At 50.3% G+C, this 24624-nt stretch overlaps 7 protein-coding genes across 10 annotated transcripts in view; 1 reads left to right on the forward strand and 6 right to left on the reverse strand.

The window, feature by feature from the left end:
- Nucleotides 1-13291, reverse strand: part of LOC147165004 (uncharacterized) — a 39830-nt gene extending 26539 nt beyond the window's left edge. The window contains exons 1-18 of the mRNA XM_086091305.1: nt 12763-13291; nt 12055-12648; nt 11284-11834; nt 10516-11147; nt 9806-10392; nt 8998-9585; nt 8261-8866; nt 7559-8152; nt 6747-7338; nt 6018-6601; nt 5310-5903; nt 4502-5089; nt 3771-4368; nt 3061-3647; nt 2253-2840; nt 1516-2121; nt 814-1407; nt 6-593 (exon numbers count right to left, since the gene is read on the reverse strand). Of these exons, the coding sequence (XP_085947431.1) occupies nt 6-593; nt 814-1407; nt 1516-2121; nt 2253-2840; nt 3061-3647; nt 3771-4368; nt 4502-5089; nt 5310-5903; nt 6018-6601; nt 6747-7338; nt 7559-8152; nt 8261-8866; nt 8998-9585; nt 9806-10392; nt 10516-11147; nt 11284-11834; nt 12055-12648; nt 12763-13291 (10600 nt within the window). The remainder of the gene's footprint in view (nt 1-5; nt 594-813; nt 1408-1515; nt 2122-2252; nt 2841-3060; nt 3648-3770; nt 4369-4501; nt 5090-5309; nt 5904-6017; nt 6602-6746; nt 7339-7558; nt 8153-8260; nt 8867-8997; nt 9586-9805; nt 10393-10515; nt 11148-11283; nt 11835-12054; nt 12649-12762) is intronic.
- mlphb (melanophilin b) overlaps nt 1-24624 on the forward strand; it is a 110968-nt gene that overhangs the window by 20349 nt on the left and 65995 nt on the right. The window lies entirely within an intron of this gene.
- Nucleotides 13465-14132, reverse strand: LOC147165006 (collagen alpha-3(VI) chain-like; the record flags this gene model as incomplete). The annotated part of the gene is made up of 1 exon (XM_086091306.1): nt 13465-14132. A coding segment is annotated over one exon (645 nt), but the record flags the coding sequence as incomplete, so codon positions are not given.
- On the reverse strand, nt 14257-17804 carry LOC147165007 (collagen alpha-3(VI) chain-like). The gene is made up of 6 exons (XM_086091307.1): nt 17261-17804; nt 16525-17146; nt 15745-16367; nt 15705-15710; nt 15006-15611; nt 14257-14897 (listed from the first exon to the last, which is right to left on the reverse strand). Exons 1-6 carry the CDS (start codon nt 17787-17789, stop codon nt 14257-14259), a joined length of 3027 nt encoding a protein of 1008 aa, XP_085947433.1. The 5' UTR covers nt 17790-17804.
- LOC147165008 (collagen alpha-3(VI) chain-like) lies at nt 17901-20140 on the reverse strand. Its single transcript, XM_086091308.1, has 5 exons — nt 20133-20140; nt 19422-20044; nt 19382-19387; nt 18683-19288; nt 17901-18574 (listed from the first exon to the last, which is right to left on the reverse strand). Exons 1-5 carry the CDS (start codon nt 20138-20140, stop codon nt 17910-17912), a joined length of 1908 nt encoding a protein of 635 aa, XP_085947434.1. The 3' UTR covers nt 17901-17909.
- Nucleotides 19954-22389, reverse strand: LOC147165009 (collagen alpha-3(VI) chain-like). Its single transcript, XM_086091309.1, has 5 exons — nt 22382-22389; nt 21671-22293; nt 21631-21636; nt 20932-21537; nt 19954-20823 (listed from the first exon to the last, which is right to left on the reverse strand). Exons 1-5 carry the CDS (start codon nt 22387-22389, stop codon nt 20183-20185), a joined length of 1884 nt encoding a protein of 627 aa, XP_085947435.1. The 3' UTR covers nt 19954-20182.
- LOC147165010 (collagen alpha-3(VI) chain-like) lies at nt 22238-24556 on the reverse strand (the record flags this gene model as incomplete). Its single annotated transcript, XM_086091310.1, has 4 exons — nt 22238-23072; nt 23181-23786; nt 23880-23885; nt 23920-24556. Coding segments are annotated over 4 exons (1890 nt in total), but the record flags the coding sequence as incomplete, so codon positions are not given.

Here is a 24624-nt window from a genome sequence, read left to right on the forward strand (position 1 = left end):
CTTACCAGACACTGTCGGTGTCATGGGCGTGGCTTTGGGTACAATGCTTATTATAGAGGAGAGCTGTTCCTGGACACTGGGGAGGTCAGTGAGCTCAGACACCGCTAGAGCATGTCTAGGGTCATGGGATATCTTTTTCAGCTCGCTGCTGTCAGAGTTCTGTGTTCCAATGCTGATTGTAAAGACACCTTGCTGTTTGAGAGCAGAGGCTGGCGCATCAACGCTGTCAAAAGAGCGGCCGCCATTTAGCAGGATCAAGATCTGCGGCACACCTCGTTCGCGCCTACTGCCTGAGGAGTTTGTAAAGATGTTGTCCCGGACGTATCGGAGGGCGGCCCCTGTGTTGAGGGGTCTGCCGCCTCTGTGTCTGAGCCCTCTGACTGCATTCACAACATCTTGTCTTGTGGTGTATGTGTTCAGATAGAAATTAGCCTCTGAATCTCTGCTGTACTGGACCACAGACACACGGTCTTTGTTTACTCCCACATTGAGTTTCTCCACCACTTGCTCAACAAAATTGCGCATGGCGGTGAAGCCATTCCTTGTTCCATCTGAACCATCCAGAAGGAATACAATATCCTTTTTGGCTTCAGCTGAGAAAAGACGGGAAGACAAATGATAAAAAGAACTTTTGCAAAACGGTCACACTCGCCGAGAACATCATATTTTTTGGATGCAGTTGCCTGCTGCATGTCAGTCCCTCCTAAGTTAAAGGCTAACCCATGACATGATCTGTAAACCTTTACGTGGTGTTAAGTAAGGAGGATCAGCTAGCCCGGCCATGCCTATTGAGTGCTGTGCTTATACACGTACCAATTACTGTTGGTGTTTCTGGGGTGACGTCAATCACCACATTCTCCACGGAGGACTGAAACTGTTGTTGGACAGTTGGGAGGTCAGTGAATTCAGGCACCACGAGAGCATATCTGGGGTCGTGGGCTATCTTCTGCAGCTCTCCGCTATCGGAGCTTCTGGTGCCGATGGCAAAGATCAGCACACCCAGCTGTTTGAGAGCAGAAGCTGGCGCATCCACACTGTCGAAAGACCTTCCGCCGCTTAGCAAGATTAGCAACTGTGGGACTCCTTCAAGGCGTCTGCTGCCGGCGGAGGCTGTGAAGACATTATCCCTCAAGTACTGGAGAGCTGCTCCTGTGTTGAGGGGCCTTCCACCTCTGTGCCTCAACCCTCTGACAATGTCAAGGACTTCGCCCTTTGTCGTGTATGTGTTCAGATAGAACTGGACAGCTGCATCATTGCTGTACTGAACAAGGGAGACGCGATCTTTGTTGTCATCTAAACTCAGCGTCTCTACGACTCTTTGGACAAAGTCTCTCATGGCTGGGAATGAGTTTCTTGTGGCGTCAGAGCCATCCAACAAGAAAACCAGATCCCTTCCCGGTCTGTCGGCTGCGGTAAACAAAACATGAAACGCATTCAGAACCCTAAGTCTACCACCTTATGGACGAATGTCAACACAAGCTTGTTTAGCACGGCCATGCCTAATGAGTGCTGTGCTTATACACGTACCAATTACTGTTGGCGTTTCTGGGGTGACGTCAATCACCACAGACTCCATGGACGACTGAAGCTGTTGTTGGACAGTTGGGAGGTCAGTGAATTCAGAAACAGATAGAGCATATCTGGAGTCGTGGGCTATCTTCTGCAGCTCTCCGCTATCGGAGCTTCTGGTGCCGATGGCAAAGATCAGCACACCCAGCTGTTTGAGAGCAGAAGCTGGCGCATCCACACTGTCGAAAGACCTTCCGCCGCTTAGCAAGATTAGCAACTGTGGGACTCCATCAAGGCGTCTGCTGCCGGCGGAGGCTGTGAAGACATTATCCCTCAAGTACTGGAGAGCTGCTCCTGTGTTGAGGGGCCTTCCACCTCTGTGCCTCAACCGTCTGACAATGTCAAGGACCTCGCCCTTTGTCGTGTATGTGTTCAGATAGAACTGGACAGCTGCATCTTTGCTGTACTGAACAAGGGAGACGCGATCTTTGTTGTCATCTAAACTCAGCGTCTCTACGACTCTTTGGACAAAGTCTCTCATGGCTGGGAATGAGTTTCTTGTGGCGTCAGAGCCATCCAACAAGAAAACCAGATCCCTTCCCGGTCTGTCGGCTGCGGTAAACAGAACATTAAACGTATTATGACCCTAAGTACTACCTAATGGCCAAATGTCGACACAAGCTTGCTTACACGTTTGAATAACAGTCAACTTGTCATGTGTTTGGGTTTGAGATCTCACTTACCAGACACTGTCGGTGTCATGGGCGTGGCTTTGGGTACAATGCTTATTATAGAGGAGAGCTGTTCCTGGACACTGGGGAGGTCAGTGAGCTCAGACACCGCTAGAGTATGTCTAGGGTCATGGGATATCTTTTTCAGCTCGCTGCTGTCAGAATTCTGTGTTCCAATGCTGATTGTAAAGACACCTTGCTGTTTGAGAGCAGAGGCTGGCGCATCAACGCTGTCAAAAGAGCGGCCGCCATTTAGCAGGATCAAGATCTGCGGCACACCTCGTCCGCGCCTACTGCCTGAGGAGTTTGTAAAGACGTTGTCCCGGACGTATCGGAGGGCGGCCCCTGTGTTGAGGGGTCTGCCGCCTCTGTGTCTGAGCCCTCTGACTGCATTCACAACATCTTGTCTTGTGGTGTATGTGTTCAGATAGAAATTAGCCTCTGAATCTCTGCTGTACTGGACCACAGACACACGGTCTTTGTTTACTCCCACATTGAGTTTCTCCACCACTTGCTCAACAAAATTGCGCATGGCGGTGAAGCCATTCCTTGTTCCATTTGAACCATCCAGAAGGAATACAATATCCTTTTTGGCTTCAGCTGAGAAAAGACGGGAAGACAAATGATAAAGAGAACTTTTGCAAAACGGTCACACTCGCCGAGAACATGATATTTTTTGGATGCAGTTGCCTGCTGCATGTCAGTCCCTCCTAAGTTAAAGGCTAACCCATGACATGATCTGTAAACCTTTACGTGGTGTTAAGTAAGGAGGATCAGCTAGCCCGGCCATGCCTATTGAGTGCTGTGCTTATACACGTACCAATTACTGTTGGCGTTTCTGGGGTGACGTCAATCACCACATTCTCCACGGAGGACTGAAACTGTTGTTGGACAGTTGGGAGGTCAGTGAATTCAGGCACCACGAGAGCATATCTGGGGTCGTGGGCTATCTTCTGCAGCTCTCCGCTATCGGAGCTTCTGGTGCCGATGGCAAAGATCAGCACACCCAGCTGTTTGAGAGCAGAAGCTGGCGCATCCACACTGTCGAAAGACCTTCCGCCGCTTAGCAAGATTAGCAACTGTGGGACTCCTTCAAGGCGTCTGCTGCCGGCGGAGGCTGTGAAGACATTATCCCTCAAGTACTGGAGAGCTGCTCCTGTGTTGAGGGGCCTTCCACCTCTGTGCCTCAACCCTCTGACAATGTCAAGGACCTCGCCCTTTGTCGTGTATGTGTTCAGATAGAACTGGACAGCTGCATCATTGCTGTACTGAACAAGGGAGACGCGATCTTTGTTGTCATCTAAACTCAGCGTCTCTACGACTCTTTGGACAAAGTCTCTCATGGCTGGGAATGAGTTTCTTGTGGCGTCAGAGCCATCCAACAAGAAAACCAGATCCCTTCCCGGTCTGTCGGCTGCGGTAAACAAAACATGAAATGCATTCAGAACCCTAAGTCTACCACCTTATGGACGAATGTCAACACAAGCTTGTTTAGCACGGCCATGCCTAATGAGTGCTGTGCTTATACACGTACCAATTACTGTTGGCGTTTCTGGCGTGACGTCAATCACCACAGACTCCATGGACGACTGAAGCTGTTGTTGGACAGTTGGGAGGTCAGTGAATTCAGAAACAGATAGAGCATATCTGGAGTCGTGGGCTATCTTCTGCAGCTCTCCGCTATCGGAGCTTCTGGTGCCGATGGCAAAGATCAGCACACCCAGCTGTTTGAGAGCAGAAGCTGGCGCATCCACACTGTCGAAAGACCTTCCGCCGCTTAGCAAGATTAGCAACTGTGGGACTCCTTCAAGGCGTCTGCTGCCGGCGGAGGCTGTGAAGACATTATCTCTCAAGTACTGGAGAGCTGCTCCTGTGTTGAGGGGCCTTCCACCTCTGTGCCTCAACCGTCTGACAATGTCAAGGACCTCGCCCTTTGTCGTGTATGTGTTCAGATAGAACTGGACAGCTGCATCTTTGCTGTACTGAACCAGGGAGACGCGATCTTTGTTGTCATCTAAACTCAGCGTCTCTACGACTCTTTGGACAAAGTCTCTCATGGCTGGGAATGAGTTTCTTGTGGCGTCAGAGCCATCCAACAAGAAAACCAGATCCCTTCCCGGTCTGTCGGCTGCGGTAAACAGAACATTAAACGTATTATGACCCTAAGTCTACTACCTAATGGCCAAATGTCGACACAAGCTTGCTTACACGTTTGAATAACAGTCAACTTGTCATGTGTTTGGGTTTGAGATCTCACTTACCAGACACTGTCGGTGTCATGGGCGTGGCTTTGGGTACAATGCTTATTATAGAGGAGAGCTGTTCCTGGACACTAGGGAGGTCAGTGAGCTCAGACACCGCTAGAGCATGTCTAGGGTCATGGGATATCTTTTTCAGCTCGCTGCTGTCAGAGTTCTGTGTTCCAATGCTGATTGTAAAGACACCTTGCTGTTTGAGAGCAGAGGCTGGCGCATCAACGCTGTCAAAAGAGCGGCCGCCATTTAGCAGGATCAAGATCTGCGGCACACCTCGTTCGCGCCTACTGCCTGAGGAGTTTGTAAAGACGTTGTCCCGGACGTATCGGAGGGCGGCCCCTGTGTTGAGGGGTCTGCCGCCTCTGTGTCTGAGCCCTCTGACTGCATTCACAACATCTTGTCTTGTGGTGTATGTGTTCAGATAGAAATTAGCCTCTGAATCTCTGCTGTACTGGACCACAGACACACGGTCTTTGTTTACTCCCACATTGAGTTTCTCCACCACTTGCTCAACAAAATTGCGCATGGCGGTGAAGCCATTCCTTGTTCCATCTGAACCATCCAGAAGGAATACAATATCCTTTTTGGCTTCAGCTGAGAAAAGACGGGAAGACAAATGATAAAGAGAACTTTTGCAAAACGGTCACACTCGCCGAGAACATGATATTTTTTGGATGCAGTTGCCTACTGCATGTCAGTCCCTCCTAAGTTAAAGGCTAACCCATGACATGATCTGTAAACCTTTACGTGGTGTTAAGTAAGGAGGATCAGCTAGCCCGGCCATGCCTATTGAGTGCTGTGCTTATACACGTACCAATTACTGTTGGCGTTTCTGGGGTGACGTCAATCACCACATTCTCCACGGAGGACTGAAACTGTTGTTGGACAGTTGGGAGGTCAGTGAATTCAGGCACCACGAGAGCATATCTGGGGTCGTGGGCTATCTTCTGCAGCTCTCCGCTATCGGAGCTTCTGGTGCCGATGGCAAAGATCAGCACACCCAGCTGTTTGAGAGCAGAAGCTGGCGCATCCACACTGTCGAAAGACCTTCCGCCGCTTAGCAAGATTAGCAACTGTGGGACTCCTTCAAGGCGTCTGCTGCCGGCGGAGGCTGTGAAGACATTATCCCTCAAGTACTGGAGAGCTGCTCCTGTGTTGAGGGGCCTTCCACCTCTGTGCCTCAACCCTCTGACAATGTCAAAGACCTCGCCCTTTGTCGTGTATGTGTTCAGATAGAACTGGACAGCTGCATCATTGCTGTACTGAACAAGGGAGACGCGATCTTTGTTGTCATCTAAACTCAGCGTCTCTACGACTCTTTGGACAAAGTCTCTCATGGCTGGGAATGAGTTTCTTGTGGCGTCAGAGCCATCCAACAAGAAAACCAGATCCCTTCCCGGTCTGTCGGCTGCGGTAAACAAAACATGAAATGCATTCAGAACCCTAAGTCTACCACCTTATGGACGAATGTCAACACAAGCTTGTTTAGCACGGCCATGCCTAATGAGTGCTGTGCTTATACACGTACCAATTACTGTTGGCGTTTCTGGGGTGACGTCAATCACCACAGACTCCATGGACGACTGAAGCTGTTGTTGGACAGTTGGGAGGTCAGTGAATTCAGAAACAGATAGAGCATATCTGGAGTCGTGGGCTATCTTCTGCAGCTCTCCGCTATCGGAGCTTCTGGTGCCGATGGCAAAGATCAGCACACCCAGCTGTTTGAGAGCAGAAGCTGGCGCATCCACACTGTCGAAAGACCTTCCGCCGCTTAGCAAGATTAGCAACTGTGGGACTCCTTCAAGGCGTCTGCTGCCGGCGGAGGCTGTGAAGACATTATCCCTCAAGTACTGGAGAGCTGCTCCTGTGTTGAGGGGCCTTCCACCTCTGTGCCTCAACCCTCTGACAATGTCAAGGACCTCGCCCTTTGTCGTGTATGTGTTCAGATAGAACTGGACAGCTGCATCTTTGCTGTACTGAACCAGGGAGACGCGATCTTTGTTGTCATCTAAACTCAGCCTCTCTACGACTCTTTGGACAAAGTCTCTCATGGCTGGGAATGAGTTTCTTGTGGCGTCAGAGCCATCCAACAAGAAAACCAGATCCCTTCCCGGTCTGTCGGCTGCGGTAAACAGAACATTAAACTTATTATGACCCTAAGTCTACTACCTAATGGCCAAATGTCGACACAAGCTTGCTTACACGTTTGAATAACAGTCAACTTGTCATGTGTTTGGGTTTGAGATCTCACTTACCAGACACTGTCGGTGTCATGGGCGTGGCTTTGGGTACAATGCTTATTATAGAGGAGAGCTGTTCCTGGACACTGGGGAGGTCAGTGAGCTCAGACACCGCTAGAGCATGTCTAGGGTCATGGGATATCTTTTTCAGCTCGCTGCTGTCAGAGTTCTGTGTTCCAATGCTGATTGTAAAGACACCTTGCTGTTTGAGAGCAGAGGCTGGCGCATCAACGCTGTCAAAAGAGCGGCCGCCATTTAGCAGGATCAAGATCTGCGGCACACCTCGTTCGCGCCTACTGCCTGAGGAGTTTGTAAAGATGTTGTCCCGGACGTATCGGAGGGCGGCCCCTGTGTTGAGGGGTCTGCCGCCTCTGTGTCTGAGCCCTCTGACTGCATTCACAACATCTTGTCTTGTGGTGTATGTGTTCAGATAGAAATTAGCCTCTGAATCTCTGCTGTACTGGACCACAGACACACGGTCTTTGTTTACTCCCACATTGAGTTTCTCCACCACTTGCTCAACAAAATTGCGCATGGCGGTGAAGCCATTCCTTGTTCCATCTGAACCATCCAGAAGGAATACAATATCCTTTTTGGCTTCAGCTGAGAAAAGACGGGAAGACAAATGATAAAAAGAACTTTTGCAAAACGGTCACACTCGCCGAGAACATCATATTTTTTGGATGCAGTTGCCTGCTGCATGTCAGTCCCTCCTAAGTTAAAGGCTAACCCATGACATGATCTGTAAACCTTTACGTGGTGTTAAGTAAGGAGGATCAGCTAGCCCGGCCATGCCTATTGAGTGCTGTGCTTATACACGTACCAATTACTGTTGGTGTTTCTGGGGTGACGTCAATCACCACATTCTCCACGGAGGACTGAAACTGTTGTTGGACAGTTGGGAGGTCAGTGAATTCAGGCACCACGAGAGCATATCTGGGGTCGTGGGCTATCTTCTGCAGCTCTCCGCTATCGGAGCTTCTGGTGCCGATGGCAAAGATCAGCACACCCAGCTGTTTGAGAGCAGAAGCTGGCGCATCCACACTGTCGAAAGACCTTCCGCCGCTTAGCAAGATTAGCAACTGTGGGACTCCTTCAAGGCGTCTGCTGCCGGCGGAGGCTGTGAAGACATTATCCCTCAAGTACTGGAGAGCTGCTCCTGTGTTGAGGGGCCTTCCACCTCTGTGCCTCAACCCTCTGACAATGTCAAGGACTTCGCCCTTTGTCGTGTATGTGTTCAGATAGAACTGGACAGCTGCATCATTGCTGTACTGAACAAGGGAGACGCGATCTTTGTTGTCATCTAAACTCAGCGTCTCTACGACTCTTTGGACAAAGTCTCTCATGGCTGGGAATGAGTTTCTTGTGGCGTCAGAGCCATCCAACAAGAAAACCAGATCCCTTCCCGGTCTGTCGGCTGCGGTAAACAAAACATGAAACGCATTCAGAACCCTAAGTCTACCACCTTATGGACGAATGTCAACACAAGCTTGTTTAGCACGGCCATGCCTAATGAGTGCTGTGCTTATACACGTACCAATTACTGTTGGCGTTTCTGGGGTGACGTCAATCACCACAGACTCCATGGACGACTGAAGCTGTTGTTGGACAGTTGGGAGGTCAGTGAATTCAGAAACAGATAGAGCATATCTGGAGTCGTGGGCTATCTTCTGCAGCTCTCCGCTATCGGAGCTTCTGGTGCCGATGGCAAAGATCAGCACACCCAGCTGTTTGAGAGCAGAAGCTGGCGCATCCACACTGTCGAAAGACCTTCCGCCGCTTAGCAAGATTAGCAACTGTGGGACTCCTTCAAGGCGTCTGCTGCCGGCGGAGGCTGTGAAGACATTATCCCTCAAGTACTGGAGAGCTGCTCCTGTGTTGAGGGGCCTTCCACCTCTGTGCCTCAACCGTCTGACAATGTCAAGGACCTCGCCCTTTGTCGTGTATGTGTTCAGATAGAACTGGACAGCTGCATCTTTGCTGTACTGAACAAGGGAGACGCGATCTTTGTTGTCATCTAAACTCAGCGTCTCTACGACTCTTTGGACAAAGTCTCTCATGGCTGGGAATGAGTTTCTTGTGGCGTCAGAGCCATCCAACAAGAAAACCAGATCCCTTCCCGGTCTGTCGGCTGCGGTAAACAGAACATTAAACGTATTATGACCCTAAGTACTACCTAATGGCCAAATGTCGACACAAGCTTGCTTACACGTTTGAATAACAGTCAACTTGTCATGTGTTTGGGTTTGAGATCTCACTTACCAGACACTGTCGGTGTCATGGGCGTGGCTTTGGGTACAATGCTTATTATAGAGGAGAGCTGTTCCTGGACACTGGGGAGGTCAGTGAGCTCAGACACCGCTAGAGTATGTCTAGGGTCATGGGATATCTTTTTCAGCTCGCTGCTGTCAGAATTCTGTGTTCCAATGCTGATTGTAAAGACACCTTGCTGTTTGAGAGCAGAGGCTGGCGCATCAACGCTGTCAAAAGAGCGGCCGCCATTTAGCAGGATCAAGATCTGCGGCACACCTCGTCCGCGCCTACTGCCTGAGGAGTTTGTAAAGACGTTGTCCCGGACGTATCGGAGGGCGGCCCCTGTGTTGAGGGGTCTGCCGCCTCTGTGTCTGAGCCCTCTGACTGCATTCACAACATCTTGTCTTGTGGTGTATGTGTTCAGATAGAAATTAGCCTCTGAATCTCTGCTGTACTGGACCACAGACACACGGTCTTTGTTTACTCCCACATTGAGTTTCTCCACCACTTGCTCAACAAAATTGCGCATGGCGGTGAAGCCATTCCTTGTTCCATTTGAACCATCCAGAAGGAATACAATATCCTTTTTGGCTTCAGCTGAGAAAAGACGGGAAGACAAATGATAAAGAGAACTTTTGCAAAACGGTCACACTCGCCGAGAACATGATATTTTTTGGATGCAGTTGCCTGCTGCATGTCAGTCCCTCCTAAGTTAAAGGCTAACCCATGACATGATCTGTAAACCTTTACGTGGTGTTAAGTAAGGAGGATCAGCTAGCCCGGCCATGCCTATTGAGTGCTGTGCTTATACACGTACCAATTACTGTTGGCGTTTCTGGGGTGACGTCAATCACCACATTCTCCACGGAGGACTGAAACTGTTGTTGGACAGTTGGGAGGTCAGTGAATTCAGGCACCACGAGAGCATATCTGGGGTCGTGGGCTATCTTCTGCAGCTCTCCGCTATCGGAGCTTCTGGTGCCGATGGCAAAGATCAGCACACCCAGCTGTTTGAGAGCAGAAGCTGGCGCATCCACACTGTCGAAAGACCTTCCGCCGCTTAGCAAGATTAGCAACTGTGGGACTCCTTCAAGGCGTCTGCTGCCGGCGGAGGCTGTGAAGACATTATCCCTCAAGTACTGGAGAGCTGCTCCTGTGTTGAGGGGCCTTCCACCTCTGTGCCTCAACCCTCTGACAATGTCAAGGACCTCGCCCTTTGTCGTGTATGTGTTCAGATAGAACTGGACAGCTGCATCATTGCTGTACTGAACAAGGGAGACGCGATCTTTGTTGTCATCTAAACTCAGCGTCTCTACGACTCTTTGGACAAAGTCTCTCATGGCTGGGAATGAGTTTCTTGTGGCGTCAGAGCCATCCAACAAGAAAACCAGATCCCTTCCCGGTCTGTCGGCTGCGGTAAACAAAACATGAAATGCATTCAGAACCCTAAGTCTACCACCTTATGGACGAATGTCAACACAAGCTTGTTTAGCACGGCCATGCCTAATGAGTGCTGTGCTTATACACGTACCAATTACTGTTGGCGTTTCTGGCGTGACGTCAATCACCACAGACTCCATGGACGACTGAAGCTGTTGTTGGACAGTTGGGAGGTCAGTGAATTCAGAAACAGATAGAGCATATCTGGAGTCGTGGGCTATCTTCTGCAGCTCTCCGCTATCGGAGCTTCTGGTGCCGATGGCAAAGATCAGCACACCCAGCTGTTTGAGAGCAGAAGCTGGCGCATCCACACTGTCGAAAGACCTTCCGCCGCTTAGCAAGATTAGCAACTGTGGGACTCCTTCAAGGCGTCTGCTGCCGGCGGAGGCTGTGAAGACATTATCTCTCAAGTACTGGAGAGCTGCTCCTGTGTTGAGGGGCCTTCCACCTCTGTGCCTCAACCGTCTGACAATGTCAAGGACCTCGCCCTTTGTCGTGTATGTGTTCAGATAGAACTGGACAGCTGCATCTTTGCTGTACTGAACCAGGGAGACGCGATCTTTGTTGTCATCTAAACTCAGCGTCTCTACGACTCTTTGGACAAAGTCTCTCATGGCTGGGAATGAGTTTCTTGTGGCGTCAGAGCCATCCAACAAGAAAACCAGATCCCTTCCCGGTCTGTCGGCTGCGGTAAACAGAACATTAAACGTATTATGACCCTAAGTCTACTACCTAATGGCCAAATGTCGACACAAGCTTGCTTACACGTTTGAATAACAGTCAACTTGTCATGTGTTTGGGTTTGAGATCTCACTTACCAGACACTGTCGGTGTCATGGGCGTGGCTTTGGGTACAATGCTTATTATAGAGGAGAGCTGTTCCTGGACACTAGGGAGGTCAGTGAGCTCAGACACCGCTAGAGCATGTCTAGGGTCATGGGATATCTTTTTCAGCTCGCTGCTGTCAGAGTTCTGTGTTCCAATGCTGATTGTAAAGACACCTTGCTGTTTGAGAGCAGAGGCTGGCGCATCAACGCTGTCAAAAGAGCGGCCGCCATTTAGCAGGATCAAGATCTGCGGCACACCTCGTTCGCGCCTACTGCCTGAGGAGTTTGTAAAGACGTTGTCCCGGACGTATCGGAGGGCGGCCCCTGTGTTGAGGGGTCTGCCGCCTCTGTGTCTGAGCCCTCTGACTGCATTCACAACATCTTGTCTTGTGGTGTATGTGTTCAGATAGAAATTAGCCTCTGAATCTCTGCTGTACTGGACCACAGACACACGGTCTTTGTTTACTCCCACATTGAGTTTCTCCACCACTTGCTCAACAAAATTGCGCATGGCGGTGAAGCCATTCCTTGTTCCATCTGAACCATCCAGAAGGAATACAATATCCTTTTTGGCTTCAGCTGAGAAAAGACGGGAAGACAAATGATAAAGAGAACTTTTGCAAAACGGTCACACTCGCCGAGAACATGATATTTTTTGGATGCAGTTGCCTACTGCATGTCAGTCCCTCCTAAGTTAAAGGCTAACCCATGACATGATCTGTAAACCTTTACGTGGTGTTAAGTAAGGAGGATCAGCTAGCCCGGCCATGCCTATTGAGTGCTGTGCTTATACACGTACCAATTACTGTTGGCGTTTCTGGGGTGACGTCAATCACCACATTCTCCACGGAGGACTGAAACTGTTGTTGGACAGTTGGGAGGTCAGTGAATTCAGGCACCACGAGAGCATATCTGGGGTCGTGGGCTATCTTCTGCAGCTCTCCGCTATCGGAGCTTCTGGTGCCGATGGCAAAGATCAGCACACCCAGCTGTTTGAGAGCAGAAGCTGGCGCATCCACACTGTCGAAAGACCTTCCGCCGCTTAGCAAGATTAGCAACTGTGGGACTCCTTCAAGGCGTCTGCTGCCGGCGGAGGCTGTGAAGACATTATCCCTCAAGTACTGGAGAGCTGCTCCTGTGTTGAGGGGCCTTCCACCTCTGTGCCTCAACCCTCTGACAATGTCAAAGACCTCGCCCTTTGTCGTGTATGTGTTCAGATAGAACTGGACAGCTGCATCATTGCTGTACTGAACAAGGGAGACGCGATCTTTGTTGTCATCTAAACTCAGCGTCTCTACGACTCTTTGGACAAAGTCTCTCATGGCTGGGAATGAGTTTCTTGTGGCGTCAGAGCCATCCAACAAGAAAACCAGATCCCTTCCCGGTCTGTCGGCTGCGGTAAACAAAACATGAAATGCATTCAGAACCCTAAGTCTACCACCTTATGGACGAATGTCAACACAAGCTTGTTTAGCACGGCCATGCCTAATGAGTGCTGTGCTTATACACGTACCAATTACTGTTGGCGTTTCTGGGGTGACGTCAATCACCACAGACTCCATGGACGACTGAAGCTGTTGTTGGACAGTTGGGAGGTCAGTGAATTCAGAAACAGATAGAGCATATCTGGAGTCGTGGGCTATCTTCTGCAGCTCTCCGCTATCGGAGCTTCTGGTGCCGATGGCAAAGATCAGCACACCCAGCTGTTTGAGAGCAGAAGCTGGCGCATCCACACTGTCGAAAGACCTTCCGCCGCTTAGCAAGATTAGCAACTGTGGGACTCCTTCAAGGCGTCTGCTGCCGGCGGAGGCTGTGAAGACATTATCCCTCAAGTACTGGAGAGCTGCTCCTGTGTTGAGGGGCCTTCCACCTCTGTGCCTCAACCCTCTGACAATGTCAAGGACCTCGCCCTTTGTCGTGTATGTGTTCAGATAGAACTGGACAGCTGCATCTTTGCTGTACTGAACCAGGGAGACGCGATCTTTGTTGTCATCTAAACTCAGCGTCTCTACGACTCTTTGGACAAAGTCTCTCATGGCTGGGAATGAGTTTCTTGTGGCGTCAGAGCCATCCAACAAGAAAACCAGATCCCTTCCCGGTCTGTCGGCTGCGGTAAACAGAACATTAAACGTATTATGACCCTAAGTCTACTACCTAATGGCCAAATGTCGACACAAGCTCTCTTACACGTTTGAATAACAGTCAACTTGTCATGTGTTTGGGTTTGAGATCTCACTTACCAGACACTGTCGGTGTCATGGGCGTGGCTTTGGGTACAATGCTTATTATCGAGGAGAGCTGTTCCTGGACACTGGGGAGGTCAGTGAGCTCAGACACCGCTAGAGCATGACTAGCGTCATGGGATATCTTTTTCAGCTCGCTGCTGTCAGAGTTCTGTGTTCCAATGCTGATTGTAAAGACACCTTGCTGTTTGAGAGCAGAGGCTGGCGCATCAACGCTGTCAAAAGAGCGGCCGCCATTTAGCAGGATCAAGATCTGCGGCACACCTCGTTCGCGCCTACTGCCTGAGGAGTTTGTAAAGACGTTGTCCCGGACGTATCGGAGGGCGGCCCCTGTGTTGAGGGGTCTGCCGCCTCTGTGTCTGAGCCCTCTGACTGCATTCACAACATCTTGTCTTGTGGTGTATGTGTTCAGATAGAAATTAGCCTCTGAATCTCTGCTGTACTGGACCACAGACACACGGTCTTTGTTTACTCCCACATTGAGTTTCTCCACCACTTGCTCAACAAAATTGCGCATGGCGGTGAAGCCATTCCTTGTTCCATCTGAACCATCCAGAAGGAATACAATATCCTTTTTGGCTTCAGCTGAGAAAAGACGGGAAGACAAATGATAAAGAGAACTTTTGCAAAACGGTCACACTCGCCGAGAACATGATATTTTTTGGATGCAGTTGCCTGCTGCATGTCAGTCCCTCCTAAGTTAAAGGCTAACCCATGACATGATCTGTAAACCTTTACGTGGTGTTAAGTAAGGAGGATCAGCTAGCCCGGCCATGCCTATTGAGTGCTGTGCTTATACACGTACCAATTACTGTTGGCGTTTCTGGGGTGACGTCAATCACCACATTCTCCACGGAGGACTGAAACTGTTGTTGGACAGTTGGGAGGTCAGTGAATTCAGGCACCACGAGAGCATATCTGGGGTCGTGGGCTATCTTCTGCAGCTCTCCGCTATCGGAGCTTCTGGTGCCGATGGCAAAGATCAGCACACCCAGCTGTTTGAGAGCAGAAGCTGGCGCATCCACACTGTCGAAAGACCTTCCGCCGCTTAGCAAGATTAGCAACTGTGGGACTCCTTCAAGGCGTCTGCTGCCGGCGGAGGCTGTGAAGACATTATCCCTCAAGTACTGGAGAGCTGCTCCTGTGTTGAGGGGCCTTCCACCTCTGTGCCTCAACCCTCTGACAATGTCAAGGACCTCGCCCTTTGTCGTGTATGTGTTCAGATAGAACTGGACAGCTGCATCTTTGCTGTACTGAACCAGGGAGACGCGATCTTTGTTGTCATCTAAACTCAGCGTCTCTACGACTCTTTGGACAAAGTCTCTCATGGCTGGGAAGGAGTTTCTTGTGGCGTCAGAGCCATCCAACAAGAAAACCAGATCCCTTCCCGGTCTGTCGGCTGCGGTAAACAAAACATGAAACGCATTCAGAACCCTAAGTCTACCACCTTATGGACGAATGTCAACACAAGCTTGTTTAGCACGGCCATGCCTAATGAGTGCTGTGCTTATACACGTACCAATTACTGTTGGCGTTTCTGGGGTGACGTCAATCACCACAGACTCCATGGACGACTGAAGCTGTTGTTGGACAGTTGGGAGGTCAGTGAATTCAGAAACAGATAGAGCATATCTGGAGTCGTGGGCTATCTTCTGCAGCTCTCCGCTATCGGAGCTTCTGGTGCCGATGGCAAAGATCAGCACACCCAGCTGTTTGAGAGCAGAAGCTGGCGCATCCACACTGTCGAAAGACCTTCCGCCGCTTAGCAAGATTAGCAACTGTGGGACTCCTTCAAGGCGTCTGCTGCCGGCGGAGGCTGTGAAGACATTATCCCTCAAGTACTGGAGAGCTGCTCCTGTGTTGAGGGGCCTTCCACCTCTGTGCCTCAACCCTCTGACAATGTCAAGGACCTCGCCCTTTGTCGTGTATGTGTTCAGATAGAACTGGACAGCTGCATCTTTGCTGTACTGAACCAGGGAGACGCGATCTTTGTTGTCATCTAAACTCAGCGTCTCTACGACTCTTTGGACAAAGTCTCTCATGGCTGGGAATGAGTTTCTTGTGGCGTCAGAGCCATCCAACAAGAAAACCAGATCCCTTCCCGGTCTGTCGGCTGCGGTAAACAGAACATTAAACGTATTATGACCCTAAGTCTACTACCTAATGGCCAAATGTCGACACAAGCTCTCTTACACGTTTGAATAACAGTCAACTTGTCATGTGTTTGGGTTTGAGATCTCACTTACCAGACACTGTCGGTGTCATGGGCGTGGCTTTGGGTACAATGCTTATTATCGAGGAGAGCTGTTCCTGGACAGTGGGGAGGTCAGTGAGCTCAGACACCGCTAGAGCATGACTAGCGTCATGGGATATCTTTTTCAGCTCGCTGCTGTCAGAGTTCTGTGTTCCAATGCTGATTGTAAAGACACCTTGCTGTTTGAGAGCAGAGGCTGGCGCATCAACGCTGTCAAAAGAGCGGCCGCCATTTAGCAGGATCAAGATCTGCGGCACACCTCGTCCGCGCCTACTGCCTGAGGAGTTTGTAAAGACGTTGTCCCGGACGTATCGGAGGGCGGCCCCTGTGTTGAGGGGTCTGCCGCCTCTGTGTCTGAGCCCTCTGACTGCATTCACAACATCTTGTCTTGTGGTGTATGTGTTCAGATAGAAATTAGCCTCTGAATCTCTGCTGTACTGGACCACAGACACACGGTCTTTGTTTACTCCCACATTGAGTTTCTCCACCACTTGCTCAACAAAATTGCGCATGGCGGTGAAGCCATTCCTTGTTCCATCTGAACCATCCAGAAGGAATACAATATCCTTTTTGGCTTCAGCTGAGAAAAGACGGGAAGACAAATGATAAAGAGAACTTTTGCAAAACGGTCACACTCGCCGAGAACATGATATTTTTTGGATGCAGTTGCCTGCTGCATGTCAGTCCCTCCTAAGTTAAAGGCTAACCCATGACATGATCTGTAAACCTTTACGTGGTGTTAAGTAAGGAGGATCAGCTAGCCCGGCCATGCCTATTGAGTGCTGTGCTTATACACGTACCAATTACTGTTGGCGTTTCTGGGGTGACGTCAATCACCACATTCTCCACGGAGGACTGAAACTGTTGTTGGACAGTTGGGAGGTCAGTGAATTCAGGCACCACGAGAGCATATCTGGGGTCGTGGGCTATCTTCTGCAGCTCTCCGCTATCGGAGCTTCTGGTGCCGATGGCAAAGATCAGCACACCCAGCTGTTTGAGAGCAGAAGCTGGCGCATCCACACTGTCGAAAGACCTTCCGCCGCTTAGCAAGATTAGCAACTGTGGGACTCCTTCAAGGCGTCTGCTGCCGGCGGAGGCTGTGAAGACATTATCCCTCAAGTACTGGAGAGCTGCTCCTGTGTTGAGGGGCCTTCCACCTCTGTGCCTCAACCCTCTGACAATGTCAAGGACCTCGCCCTTTGTCGTGTATGTGTTCAGATAGAACTGGACAGCTGCATCTTTGCTGTACTGAACCAGGGAGACGCGATCTTTGTTGTCATCTAAACTCAGCGTCTCTACGACTCTTTGGACAAAGTCTCTCATGGCTGGGAATGAGTTTCTTGTGGCGTCAGAGCCATCCAACAAGAAAACCAGATCCCTTCCCGGTCTGTCGGCTGCGGTAAACAAAACATGAAACGCATTCAGAACCCTAAGTCTACCACCTTATGGACGAATGTCAACACAAGCTTGTTTAGCACGGCCATGCCTAATGAGTGCTGTGCTTATACACGTACCAATTACTGTTGGCGTTTCTGGGGTGACTTCAATCACCACAGACTCCATGGACGACTGAAGCTGTTGTTGGACAGTTGGGAGGTCAGTGAATTCAGAAACAGATAGAGCATATCTGGAGTCGTGGGCTATCTTCTGCAGCTCTCCGCTATCGGAGCTTCTGGTGCCGATGGCAAAGATCAGCACACCCAGCTGTTTGAGAGCAGAAGCTGGCGCATCCACACTGTCGAAAGACCTTCCGCCGCTTAGCAAGATTAGCAACTGTGGGACTCCTTCAAGGCGTCTGCTGCCGGCGGAGGCTGTGAAGACATTATCCCTCAAGTACTGGAGAGCTGCTCCTGTGTTGAGGGGCCTTCCACCTCTGTGCCTCAACCCTCTGACAATGTCAAGGACCTCGCCCTTTGTCGTGTATGTGTTCAGATAGAACTGGACAGCTGCATCTTTGCTGTACTGAACCAGGGAGACGCGATCTTTGTTGTCATCTAAACTCAGCGTCTCTACGACTCTTTGGACAAAGTCTCTCATGGCTGGGAATGAGTTTCTTGTGGCGTCAGAGCCATCCAACAAGAAAACCAGATCCCTTCCCGGTCTGTCGGCTGCGGTAAACAAAACATGAAACGCATTCAGAACCCTAAGTCTACCACCTTATGGACGAATGTCAACACAAGCTTGTTTAGCACGGCCATGCCTAATGAGTGCTGTGCTTATACACGTACCAATTACTGTTGGCGTTTCTGGGGTGACGTCAATCACCACAGACTCCATGGACGACTGAAGCTGTTGTTGGACAGTTGGGAGGTCAGTGAATTCAGAAACAGATAGAGCATATCTGGAGTCGTGGGCTATCTTCTGCAGCTCTCCGCTATCGGAGCTTCTGGTGCCGATGGCAAAGATCAGCACACCCAGCTGTTTGAGAGCAGAAGCTGGCGCATCCACACTGTCGAAAGACCTTCCGCCGCTTAGCAAGATTAGCAACTGTGGGACTCCTTCAAGGCGTCTGCTGCCGGCGGAGGCTGTGAAGACATTATCCCTCAAGTACTGGAGAGCTGCTCCTGTGTTGAGGGGCCTTCCACCTCTGTGCCTCAACCCTCTGACAATGTCAAGGACCTCGCCCTTTGTCGTGTATGTGTTCAGATAGAACTGGACAGCTGCATCTTTGCTGTACTGAACCAGGGAGACGCGATCTTTGTTGTCATCTAAACTCAGCGTCTCTACGACTCTTTGGACAAAGTCTCTCATGGCTGGGAATGAGTTTCTTGTGGCGTCAGAGCCATCCAACAAGAAAACCAGATCCCTTCCCGGTCTGTCGGCTGCGGTAAACAAAACATGAAACGCATTCAGAACCCTAAGTCTACCACCTTATGGACGAATGTCAACACAAGCTTGTTTAGCACGGCCATGCCTAATGAGTGCTGTGCTTATACACGTACCAATTACTGTTGGCGTTTCTGGGGTGACGTCAATCACCACAGACTCCATGGACGACTGAAGCTGTTGTTGGACAGTTGGGAGGTCAGTGAATTCAGAAACAGATAGAGCATATCTGGAGTCGTGGGCTATCTTCTGCAGCTCTCCGCTATCGGAGCTTCTGGTGCCGATGGCAAAGATCAGCACACCCAGCTGTTTGAGAGCAGAAGCTGGCGCATCCACACTGTCGAAAGACCTTCCGCCGCTTAGCAAGATTAGCAACTGTGGGACTCCTTCAAGGCGTCTGCTGCCGGCGGAGGCTGTGAAGACATTATCCCTCAAGTACTGGAGAGCTGCTCCTGTGTTGAGGGGCCTTCCACCTCTGTGCCTCAACCCTCTGACAATGTCAAGGACCTCGCCCTTTGTCGTGTATGTGTTCAGATAGAACTGGACAGCTGCATCTTTGCTGTACTGAACTAGGGAGACGCGATCTTTGTTGTCATCTAAACTCAGCGTCTCTACGACTCTTTGGACAAAGTCTCTCATGGCTGGGAATGAGTTTCTTGTGGCGTCAGAGCCATCCAACAAGAAAACCAGATCCCTTCCCGGTCTGTCGGCTGCGGTAAACAGAACATTAAACGTATTATGACCCTAAGTCTACTACCTAATGGCCAAATGTCGACACAAGCTTGCTTACACGTTTGAATAACAGTCAACTTGTCATGTGTTTGGGTTTGAGATCTCACTTACCAGACACTGTCGGTGTCATGGGCGTGGCTTTGGGTACAATGCTTATTATCGAGGAGAGCTGTTCCTGGACACTGGGGAGGTCAGTGAGCTCAGACACCGCTAGAGCATGACTAGGGTCATGGGATATCTTTTTCAGCTCGCTGCTGTCAGAGTTCTGTGTTCCAATGCTGATTGTAAAGACACCTTGCTGTTTGAGAGCAGAGGCTGGCGCATCAACGCTGTCAAAAGAGCGGCCGCCATTTAGCAGGATCAAGATCTGCGGCACACCTCGTCCGCGCCTACTGCCTGAGGAGTTTGTAAAGACGTTGTCCCGGACGTATCGGAGGGCGGCCCCTGTGTTGAGGGGTCTGCCGCCTCTGTGTCTGAGCCCTCTGACTGCATTCACAACATCTTGTCTTGTGGTGTATGTGTTCAGATAGAAATTAGCCTCTGAATCTCTGCTGTACTGGACCACAGACACACGGTCTTTGTTTACACCCACATTGAGTTTCTCCACCACTTGCTCAACAAAATTGCGCATGGCGGTGAAGCCATTCCTTGTTCCATCTGAACCATCCAGAAGGAATACAATATCCTTTTTGGCTTCAGCTGAGAAAAGACGGGAAGACAAATGATAAAGAGAACTTTTGCAAAACGGTCACACTCGCCGAGAACATGATATTTTTTGGATGCAGTTGCCTGCTCTATGTCAGTCCCTCCTAAGGTAAAGGCTAACCCATGACATGATCTGTAAACCTTTACGTGGTGTTAAGTAAGGGGGATCAGATAGCCCGCCCATGCCTAATGAGTGCTGTGCTTATACACGTACCAATTACTGTTGGCGTTTCTGGGGTGACGTCAATCACCACATTCTCCACGGAGGACTGAAACTGTTGTTGGACAGTTGGGAGGTCAGTGAATTCAGGCACCACGAGAGCATATCTGGGGTCGTGGGCTATCTTCTGCAGCTCTCCGCTATCGGAGCTTCTGGTGCCGATGGCAAAGATCAGCACACCCAGCTGTTTGAGAGCAGAAGCTGGCGCATCCACACTGTCGAAAGACCTTCCGCCGCTTAGCAAGATTAGCAACTGTGGGACTCCTTCAAGGCGTCTGCTGCCGGCGGAGGCTGTGAAGACATTATCCCTCAAGTACTGGAGAGCTGCTCCTGTGTTGAGGGGCCTTCCACCTCTGTGCCTCAACCCTCTGACAATGTCAAGGACCTCGCCCTTTGTCGTGTATGTGTTCAGATAGAACTGGACAGCTGCATCTTTGCTGTACTGAACCAGGGAGACGCGATCTTTGTTGTCATCTAAACTCAGCGTCTCTACGACTCTTTGGACAAAGTCTCTCATGGCTGGGAATGAGTTTCTTGTGGCGTCAGAGCCATCCAACAAGAAAACCAGATCCCTTCCCGGTCTGTCGGCTGCGGTAAACAAAACATGAAAGGCATTCAGAACCCTAAGTCTACCACCTTATGGACGAATGTCAACACAAGCTTGTTTAGCACGGCCATGCCTAATGAGTGCTGTGCTTATACACGTACCAATTACTGTTGGCGTTTCTGGGGTGACGTCAATCACCACAGACTCCATGGACGACTGAAGCTGTTGTTGGACAGTTGGGAGGTCAGTGAATTCAGAAACAGATAGAGCATATCTGGAGTCGTGGGCTATCTTCTGCAGCTCTCCGCTATCGGAGCTTCTGGTGCCGATGGCAAAGATCAGCACACCCAGCTGTTTGAGAGCAGAAGCTGGCGCATCCACACTGTCGAAAGACCTTCCGCCGCTTAGCAAGATTAGCAACTGTGGGACTCCTTCAAGGCGTCTGCTGCCGGCGGAGGCTGTGAAGACATTATCCCTCAAGTACTGGAGAGCTGCTCCTGTGTTGAGGGGCCTTCCACCTCTGTGCCTCAACCCTCTGACAATGTCAAGGACCTCGCCCTTTGTCGTGTATGTGTTCAGATAGAACTGGACAGCTGCATCTTTGCTGTACTGAACCAGGGAGACGCGATCTTTGTTGTCATCTAAACTCAGCGTCTCTACGACTCTTTGGACAAAGTCTCTCATGGCTGGGAATGAGTTTCTTGTGGCGTCAGAGCCATCCAACAAGAAAACCAGATCCCTTCCCGGTCTGTCGGCTGCGGTAAACAGAACATTAAACGTATTATGACCCTAAGTCTACTACCTAATGGCCAAATGTCGACACAAGCTTGCTTACACGTTTGAATAACAGTCAACTTGTCATGTGTTTGGGTTTGAGATCTCACTTACCAGACACTGTCGGTGTCATGGGCGTGGCTTTGGGTACAATGCTTATTATCGAGGAGAGCTGTTCCTGGACACTGGGGAGGTCAGTGAGCTCAGACACCGCTAGAGCATGACTAGGGTCATGGGATATCTTTTTCAGCTCGCTGCTGTCAGAGTTCTGTGTTCCAATGCTGATTGTAAAGACACCTTGCTGTTTGAGAGCAGAGGCTGGCGCATCAACGCTGTCAAAAGAGCGGCCGCCATTTAGCAGGATCAAGATCTGCGGCACACCTCGTCCGCGCCTACTGCCTGAGGAGTTTGTAAAGACGTTGTCCCGGACGTATCGGAGGGCGGCCCCTGTGTTGAGGGGTCTGCCGCCTCTGTGTCTGAGCCCTCTGACTGCATTCACAACATCTTGTCTTGTGGTGTATGTGTTCAGATAGAAATTAGCCTCTGAATCTCTGCTGTACTGGACCACAGACACACGGTCTTTGTTTACTCCCACATTGAGTTTCTCCACCACTTGCTCAACAAAATTGCGCATGGCGGTGAAGCCATTCCTTGTTCCATCTGAACCATCCAGAAGGAATACAATATCCTTTTTGGCTTCAGCTGAGAAAAGACGGGAAGACAAATGATAAAGAGAACTTTTGCAAAACGGTCACACTCGCCAAGAACATGATATTTTTTGGATGCAGTTGCCTGCTCTATGTCAGTCCCTCCTAAGGTAAAGGCTAACCCATGACATGATCTGTAAACCTTTACGTGGTGTTAAGTAAGGGGGATCAGATAGCCCGCCCATGCCTAATGAGTGCTGTGCTTATACACGTACCAATTACTGTTGGCGTTTCTGGGGTGACGTCAATCACCACATTCTCCACGGAGGACTGAAACTGTTGTTGGACAGTTGGGAGGTCAGTGAATTCAGGCACCACGAGAGCATATCTGGGGTCGTGGGCTATCTTCTGCAGCTCTCCGCTATCGGAGCTTCTGGTGCCGATGGCAAAGATCAGCACACCCAGCTGTTTGAGAGCAGAAGCTGGCGCATCCACACTGTCGAAAGACCTTCCGCCGCTTAGCAAGATTAGCAACTGTGGGACTCCTTCAAGGCGTCTGCTGCCGGCGGAGGCTGTGAAGACATTATCCCTCAAGTACTGGAGAGCTGCTCCTGTGTTGAGGGGCCTTCCACCTCTGTGCCTTAACCCTCTGACAATGTCAAGGACCTCGCCCTTTGTCGTGTATGTGTTCAGATAGAACTGGACAGCTGCATCTTTGCTGTACTGAACCAGGGAGACGCGATCTTTGTTGTCATCTAAACTCAGCGTCTCTACGACTCTTTGGACAAAGTCTCTCATGGCTGGGAATGAGTTTCTTGTGGCGTCAGAGCCATCCAACAAGAAAACCAGATCCCTTCCCGGTCTGTCGGCTGCGGTAAACAAAACATGAAAGGCATTCAGAACCCTAAGTCTACCACCTTATGGACGAATGTCAACACAAGCTTGTTTAGCACGGCCATGCCTAATGAGTGCTGTGCTTATACACGTACCAATTACTGTTGGCGTTTCTGGGGTGACGTCAATCACCACAGACTCCATGGACGACTGAAGCTGTTGTTGGACAGTTGGGAGGTCAGTGAATTCAGGCACAGATAGAGCATATCTGGAGTCGTGGGCTATCTTCTGCAGCTCTCCGCTATCGGAGCTTCTGGTGCCGATGGCAAAGATCAGCACACCCAGCTGTTTGAGAGCAGAAGCTGGCGCATCCACACTGTCGAAAGACCTTCCGCCGCTTAGCAAGATTAGCAACTGTGGGACTCCTTCAAGGCGTCTGCTGCCGGCGGAGGCTGTGAAGACATTATCCCTCAAGTACTGGAGAGCTGCTCCTGTGTTGAGGGGCCTTCCACCTCTGTGCCTCAACCCTCTGACAATGTCAAGGACCTCGCCCTTTGTCGTGTATGTGTTCAGATAGAACTGGACAGCTGCATCTTTGCTGTACTGAACCAGGGAGACGCGATCTTTGTTGTCATCTAAACTCAGCGTCTCTACGACTCTTTGGACAAAGTCTCTCATGGCTGGGAATGAGTTTCTTGTGGCGTCAGAGCCATCCAACAAGAAAACCAGATCCCTTCCCGGTCTGTCGGCTGCGGTAAACAGAACATTAAACTTATTATGACCCTAAGTCTACTACCTAATGGCCAAATGTCGACACAAGCTTGCTAACACGTTTGAAAAACAGTCAACTTGTCATGTGTTTGGGTTTGAGATCTCACTTACCAGACACTGTCGGTGTCATGGGCGTGGCTTTGGGTACAATGCTTATTATAGAGGAGAGCTGTTCCTGGACACTGGGGAGGTCAGTGAGCTCAGACACCGCTAGAGCATGACTAGGGTCATGGGATATCTTTTTCAGCTCGCTGCTGTCAGAGTTCTGTGTTCCAATGCTGATTGTAAAGACACCTTGCTGTTTGAGAGCAGAGGCTGGCGCATCAACGCTGTCAAAAGAGCGGCCGCCATTTAGCAGGATCAAGATCTGCGGCACACCTCGTTCGCGCCTACTGCCTGAGGAGTTTGTAAAGACGTTGTCCCGGACGTATCGGAGGGCGGCCCCTGTGTTGAGGGGTCTGCCGCCTCTGTGTCTGAGCCCTCTGACTGCATTCACAACATCTTGTCTTGTGGTGTATGTGTTCAGATAGAAATTAGCCTCTGAATCTCTGCTGTACTGGACCACAGACACACGGTCTTTGTTTACTCCCACATTGAGTTTCTCCACCACTTGCTCAACAAAATTGCGCATGGCGGTGAAGCCATTCCTTGTTCCATCTGAACCATCCAGAAGGAATACAATATCCTTTTTGGCTTCAGCTGAGAAAAGACGGGAAGACAAATGATAAAGAGAACTTTTGCAAAACGGTCACACTCGCCGAGAACATCATATTTTTTGGATGCAGTTGCCTGCTGCATGTCAGACCCTCCTAAGGT

Source organism: Leptonotus elevatus, chromosome 12 (assembly GCF_054856555.1).
Source record: "Leptonotus elevatus isolate MCC_2025b chromosome 12, RoL_Lele_1.0, whole genome shotgun sequence".
NCBI classification, from domain to species: Eukaryota; Metazoa; Chordata; class Actinopteri; order Syngnathiformes; family Syngnathidae; genus Leptonotus; species Leptonotus elevatus.